At 35.6% G+C, this 7485-nt stretch overlaps 1 protein-coding gene across 1 annotated transcript in view; it reads right to left on the reverse strand.

The window, feature by feature from the left end:
* Nucleotides 1–7485, reverse strand: part of LOC106871923 (fibrillin-1) — a 694404-nt gene that overhangs the window by 394145 nt on the left and 292774 nt on the right. The window contains exons 6-7 of the mRNA XM_052972376.1: nucleotides 6744–6869; nucleotides 4571–4696 (exon numbers count right to left, since the gene is read on the reverse strand). Of these exons, the coding sequence (XP_052828336.1) occupies nucleotides 4571–4696; nucleotides 6744–6869 (252 nt within the window). The remainder of the gene's footprint in view (nucleotides 1–4570; nucleotides 4697–6743; nucleotides 6870–7485) is intronic.

Genomic DNA, 7485 nt, shown 5'->3' on the forward strand with positions numbered 1-7485 from the left:
ATATACATTTATGTACGCATATATTTTTATATACATTTATATTTTGTATATTTTTAATTTTAATTATAATTCAAAATGATTATTGTGTCATATAAAACATACATCTTTCAGAAATTCAAATATTGATTTCCTAAGAATATTGTTAATAATTTGATTAATAATATAAAAATATATATATATATCTATTTGCTCAAAGTAATAGAGCACTTAATATAAGTTCATATATACACATACATATTATATGTGTGGTCTGATGAAAGAAAGCTCCGAGTGATCTCTCCTTGTTTTTTCCTGTCCTTTTTCTATCGTCTAACTGTCTGGATGTTTTGTTGTCGCCTGTTACATTCTTGTTCCATTTTTTTTTTTTTTTTTTTTTTTTTTTTCTGTATATACATATAGTGGCATACATACAGTTTTGGTCTCCTGTATGTAAGTATGTATATATATATATATATTCTGTATGATTCTTTTACTCTTTCTTTTAGCCCCTTCACACTTTCCACTTTTCTTTTTCTCGCTCCCACTCTCTCACATTTCTTGGCCTTCCCTTTATTATCATCATTTTCCCACCTCCTTTACTTTACTCTGTCCCTTTCCTTTCTTTTTCTCTCTTTCTCATCCCTTCCTAATTTTTCAATCCCTCTGTCACTCCTTCTCCTTTCACATGACCGGTGTTCTGCCAAACCTGACTTTTCTTTCTTGGTTCAACTACCATCTGAGTAGCATCTCTTGTATTCCTTCCTATGACTTTCATCTCTTATGCTCCTGCTGTAAGACTTCACTTGTGCACATACCAGCTTAATTTAATTTGTTTTTAGTCAAAAGACACTTGTTGTTAATGTCCTGTTGTTTGTTTTTGTAATTGTGTGCCATTTCTCTGTTTTTTCGTCCTTGTTTTCATATACATTCGCTTGCTTTCTTCCAAAGAGTTTAGTGCTCTTAGCTTAGATTTTCTTGGGGCTGGCCAGATTGGAGCAGTCTTGAGAATAACTGGCCAAAACTGCAACAATGATCTGGAACTCGACTGATGAAAGAAAGCTCCAAATGACCTATCCTTGTTTTCCCCTGACCTTTTTGTATCATCTAACTGTCCAGACATTTTGTTGTTACCTGTTATGTTCTTGTTCCATTTTTTGTTTATATATATATATAAAGATCACATATATAATGTCATTCAAATTAATTAACTGTACTGTGTTTGCCTCTTCATTGTGATAGACCAGCTCACTTCAATACTGTCCTGAAAATATGTATGCTCTGTCCTCTCATGTTATTTTATTTTATTTCATTCATTGGTCTCATTTTAGGTCTGTTAAATATCTCTATCTTGCCTCTCTCATTTCTTTGTTTCTGCCATGGGGCAGCCATGTATCTTGGTCTTTTGCAGTGTTTGCTCCCATCACCTATACCAGAAACCTTTCTTCTGTACCTGACACCTTTCTTCTGTATAGGAAACCTGTGTTGAAAGCTTTTTTCTCTCCCTCTCTCACCATCAATACCAGCACACTATCAATGACAGTATCACGATATTAAAAAGGCATAGCTAGCATGCTTGCATTGGAAATATGACAAGTGTACTTACCACTGAATTAATTATCAGTTTCTTCTGGTAGACACAACAAATGTGAAGCAAATAAATGATGGTAAATTAAATGTAGGGTGAAATTTATATGGTATGGCTGTTGGCAAATGTCCATGCAAACCTTTTCAGATGCTGAATGCTGTCTCCCATCCTCCGTTCCCTCTTGCCACCCCTTCTTCACCCTTAGAGTTCACACACTCAATATAGGCACCTTGAGAGGTAGGTCTGGTGAGATTGTTAAGACAGTAAAACAGAAACATGTGGGTGCATATTGCATTCAAGAAGTAAGGTGGAGGGGAGCTTCTTCCAGATTTCTCACAGCCACAGAACATACATATAAAATCTTCTGTGGGTAGGCAACAGTGATGGGGTTGGTGATGTAGCATACTTCTTGCTGATAAATGGTTTGATAAGGCAACTGAGGTAGTCAGAGTGTGTAACAGGATACACATGCTTAGACTAGTTTTACAAAGTAATACAGCAATTATTATTTCTTCTTATATTCCTCAAATGGGACTTCCACATTAACAGAATGATCGATTTTATGACACCCTTTAGCAGACTAGCTCGTTGACAAATGATAGTGACCTTTGTGGCTTGTGACTTCAATGGGCATGTTAGGCAGCATCTGGTGGCTTCCATGGTGTGCATGGAGGCTGCGGAATTGGTTTCTGCAATGAGGAAGGAACAAGGCTAATGCGATGCAAATGACCTAATGATCTACTACACAAACTTCAGGAAACCAGTCTCAGTCAGCTGTTCACCTATCAATCTGGTGGAAACACAAGCCAGGTAGACAACCTTCTCACCAGAAAGTGGAAAAGGTGGCTGCTTATAAAAGCAAAAATCTTTCCAGGTGAAGAGTGCACTCCTCAGCATAGATTAGTCATCAGTAACTTCAGACTTTGGACTAGAAGGATTCAAAGAAACAAACTAGTCTGGAAAAGGAAGATTTGGAAGCTTATGGATCCTCTAAATAGTCAGAGATTTGGAGACATTCTAATTGAAGCATTTGACAAGGAAGAGATTGGTTACATATAACATATAGCAAGTCAATTGCAAATTCTTGTGGAACAACTTAATGAAGGCCTCTAATCAAATTTGTAACTGGTCCAAAGTTCCAACCAGACCTAGGGTGAAATGCTGGTGGAACAGTGTAGTAGACAGGGCCAGTAAAGCATGGAAACAGATCTCAAAGAAATGGAAGAGTAGCAGTTGCAAAAATTTATATGAGGTAGCTAGAAGGAATGCTAGGAAACAAGTATATTTATCTAAAGGAGAAGGAAACAGGAAGAATTTTGTCAATGTTTTGCAGCATATGAACCAGAAGCTTGAGATGTTTTGGATTACAAAACAGTGTGTCAGAGAAAATTGTGGGGTTGTGGGAGAGAAGTGTGTTCACATAGATGATGATTCAATTGTACTTAGTGATTCTGCAAAGAAAGCGACTTGGAAGAACCTCTGTGCAAGACTACTGATGTGGAGAATGCATGGGAAAAGGAAAGTCTACCTAATCTGAACCCAACAGAGGGTCTTGATATCTAAGTCAACAGTAGGTTGGCAGGTAAAGCAATTAAAGATATGAAGACAAGGATAACCCCAGGCTCATCAGGAATCACCACTGAAATACTTCAAATATCTGCCAGAGTGAGATATAGCCTTGTGTCTGTACTTAGCTATAAAAGTATAGCTGCAGTGGTTATGGGATGTAGCATGAATCATGCCCCTCTTATACCTTGACATCTTTAATTTAGTTCTTGGTGTAGCATAGCTTTGGTCGATTCTGTTTAAGCAGCTCTATGGCAACCCACATGGCCAGAACCCCAGTTATGAAGTGAACTACCATCATCATCATCATCATCCTTTAATGTCCGTTTTCCAAGCTGGTATGGGTTGAACGGTTTGACTAGAGAACTGTATCAGGTTCTAGTCTGATTTGGTTTAGTTTCTATGGCTGGATGTCCTTCTTAATGCCAATCACTTTACAATGTGTGCTGGCTGCTTTTAACATGGCACTGGTATGAGTGCTTTTACATGGCACTGACACAGGACTCTTCTAGGCTAATCCTCTTCACTGAAGGATGCAGCCTTAACACTTCTGCTGTAGAGAATGGGTCATTTTGAGTACAGCAAGGCACTAGGTGTCTTGGTCCTTTGTCATCTTATCCAAAAGTTCAGCGTTCTGAGGTCATCCTTCAGTACTTCATCCCATATCTTCCTAGGTCTCCCTCCTCCATGAGTTCCATCCATTTTGAGTGATCAGCACTTCTTTATGGAGCTGTCAACATCCATCCATATCACATGACCAAACCAGCGCAGTTTTCTCTCTTGCACACTCCACCCAATTCCTCTTATGCTTAACTTCTCTCTCAATACACTAACACTCTGTCACACATGTACACTTACATTATACATCCAGTGGATCACACTAGCTTCATTCCTCTCTAGCCTTTACATGTCCTCTGCATTCAGGGCTCATGTCTCACTACCATGTAGAATTGCTGTTAGTATGCATGCATCATATAATCTTCCTTTCACTCTTAAGTTGTCAACAGAGTTAAAAGCTCTCTGAATTTTCTCCATCCTATTTTCATTCTAGCAATTACACTCTCTGTACATCTTCCCTTGCTACTAATTAGGTGCCCTAGGTAGCAGAAATTATCCACTCCCTCTAAAAACCCTCTGAGGCATTTCAGAAAATCGATTTCCCAAGTATTTGTTGTTTTTATGGCTCCTGTGCACCTTCCACATACAAACACCACTTTCTCTGATAATTTTCCTATTATTCTACTGCACTTCTTGTGTGTCCTTAACTTGCATTGGGTACACCATATAGAATTCCCACTTACACCTTTCCTACAAATTGAACAGGACCATACTAGACTAAAATATATCCTGGACACTGGATAATTTTTGAAAGCATAATCTACCCATCTGTTACTTTACTTATATAATACCAATATATGTTCTGTTATTACATTTACTTACCAATGCACTGGGACTTGTCTTCACTAAGAACAAAACTTTTTGTACATTTGCAGTAGTATGATCCAACAGTATTAAAACATTTCCCACCACTGCAGGCTTTCCTATAACGTTCACATTCATTTAGATCTACAAAAACAAATAAAAAAGAAATAATCAATATGCATGTGTGTATACCTACCTTCCTACATACATGCAGGCATGCATACACATATATAACATCAGTGTATATATTTTGAGAGTTATTATATACAAGTAAACTTCTGACACATGTGAATGTGATATTATAGTTGGTATTTAAAGGAGACAATTTTTTCAAGTTTTCTACATTGAACTAAAAAAGAGAAAAATATGAATAACTTTGTATACAATATTTTCTCTGAATGTTAGATAGTTTAAATTCCTACTTTTATGAAAAATACACCAAACAAAAAAAATTTTAATTTGAAAGGATCTTGAATTGAAATAGATACCATTTTTCCTGACCTTTTACACTAAGGTATTATTGTTATGGTTATTTCTTACAATTTTGCTGTAGTGACATGTTCAAAGTAACAAACAGCTTCAGATTTACAAAGAAGGAGAGAATTGTTTTATAACAACCACACCAAAATGAAGCTTAAATGGAAGGAAGTAAAATGAATCCACTTAATAATATATGATCATGTAAGGCAGTGAGCTGCTGCAATCATTAGCTTGTTGGCCAAAATCCTTAGCAGCATTTCATCCGTCTTTAGATTCTAAGTTCAAATTCCACTGAAGTCTTTCATCCTTTCGGAGTCAATCAAATAAGTACCAATTGAGCACTGGGGGTGATTTAATTGACTAAGCCCCTCCCCAAAATTGCTGGCCTTGTGTCAAAATTTGAAACTATTATGTCACTATGATACTTTGAGTATGGCATGACAATAACAATATCTTATTTTTCCTCTGCATTAAATCTAAAGTCTAGCTCTCATATATAAAAAAATATTGTCAATATTGATTTAAATCAGATTTTAAGTTAGAAACTTCTATGTCATGGATATGTGATAAAATTAAAATTTTCTGATGACCTCAATCAACAATGATAACCATCACATTACTCCAGCTTTTGCTCAACATTGATAGTGGCCTGATGATCACTTAGACCGACTTTAATTTCAGATAATCTCTTTCATTCTGACCTTTCAGGTTCTACTAAAGACCTTGGTTTGTATGTCTAGTTTGTAGGAGTCTTGCAGCATGGCCCAAAAGCATTTGCAATCAAATATATCAAGTTTGCTCAATTGATGAGTTTGCCGATGCCATGTCTCAAAGCCTATAATACAGTGCCAGTAAAGACATCTTTGTATTGCCTGAAAGTTTACTATTTCATATCTTGGGCAGTCAGTTGAACACAGCTGAAACTTTTGTCATTTTTTGTTGAGGTTTATGAAGCTTCCAAGGTAGTTGAAGCTTCTCTTTCACTTCTAGTTCACTCTGATTAATGTTCTGCCAATCGCTTTAGCCAAGTGCATTTGTCTTTCTACTAACTTTATGCTGACCTTTGTGTCATATTCTGTTAGATGTATAGATTTAATCTGTAGCCTGGTTTAAGACCACTGCTTGACCATTAAGTATTGTTAGTGCAGTCCACTTTGTTGCAAGTATTTGAACAAGATCTCCAGTTTGGCGATAATCCACCAATCTTAGAGACTCTACGAAAATATCATTGGTATTATGCTTCCTCCTCAAAGTAGGTTCTAGAAAATAACTCTCAAGGTGTTTCCCCAGTCTGATCACAGTCAAATGACTGAAACTAGTGGAAAACACAGATGTTTAACCCTTTAGCTTTTAAACTGGTTGTATCTGACCCAAATATTCTACCTGTTTTATGTACAAACCAGCCAGATCTTGCTTCTCATACTTATTCTATAATGTCATTCTAGAAAATAAACAATCACATCCATGAAATCTCAAAGCTACACAATAATGCATGAATAATTCAAAATAATGTGAATAAATAAGCATTACATCTGACAGAATAATCTGAATGCTAAAGGGTTGATCCAGAATTATAGCAACTAACATTTTATGTAACTATTTTTAAGTGTCTAAATTTTAAAAAAAAATGGGACTATTCTTTTATATTGATTTTTCATTTTTTTAGTTATCTCTGCAAAGAGTGAAGCTGATTCTAAAGAAAGTCACTTACCTTCACAGGAATGTTGATCTGCTGCTAATTTGTAACCTCTTCTCTCACAACGACACTTATATGAGCCATGTATATTTTCACATCTGTCAGAACAGCCACCATTATTGATGGAACATTCATCAAAGTCTTGCAGGAAAAAACAACAGTGAAAGAAAAAAACAAAGATCAGATATTATTGGAAGCAATATAACTAAAGATTGTTAGTACAAGTCTCAATCCATCTTTCAAAATTGTCAAAGCAATTAACATTAGTTAATCAGTTAGAAAATTGAAGGTTAATCAAAAAGACACAAGAAATAGTGATGACACTAGATCATAGAGCAGAGTCGTCTTACACGTAATCATATCTTTAACATTTTAGTTTCTAATTAAAGTGAGTTTTTAATCAGACATGGCTGGGAAAAATAAACATTTAGTGCATATAATTAGAGTAGAATATGACTGTGTATGTGTGTGTGTGTGTGTGTGTGTGTGTACATTTGTGTGTCTGTTTGTGTATATGTTGTGTAGGTATGTGTGCTGTTGTATGCATGCGCATGCTTTCAAGAGAATGAGACAAAGCTGCTTTTTCAAGGCAAACTTTTCAATAAGTTTTCTTATTTTCAGAAATGATTTAATAATAGATTTAATATAATTTATTGAACTTTATGTCACATCAGGCAATGATTTACAGATAACTTATGTGTTATCGTAAAAAACAATGATATATTGATAATTGAAGCAGTGATAACTATGTTATTGT

This window comes from Octopus bimaculoides, chromosome 13 (genome assembly GCF_001194135.2).
Source record: "Octopus bimaculoides isolate UCB-OBI-ISO-001 chromosome 13, ASM119413v2, whole genome shotgun sequence".
NCBI classification, from domain to species: Eukaryota; Metazoa; Mollusca; class Cephalopoda; order Octopoda; family Octopodidae; genus Octopus; species Octopus bimaculoides.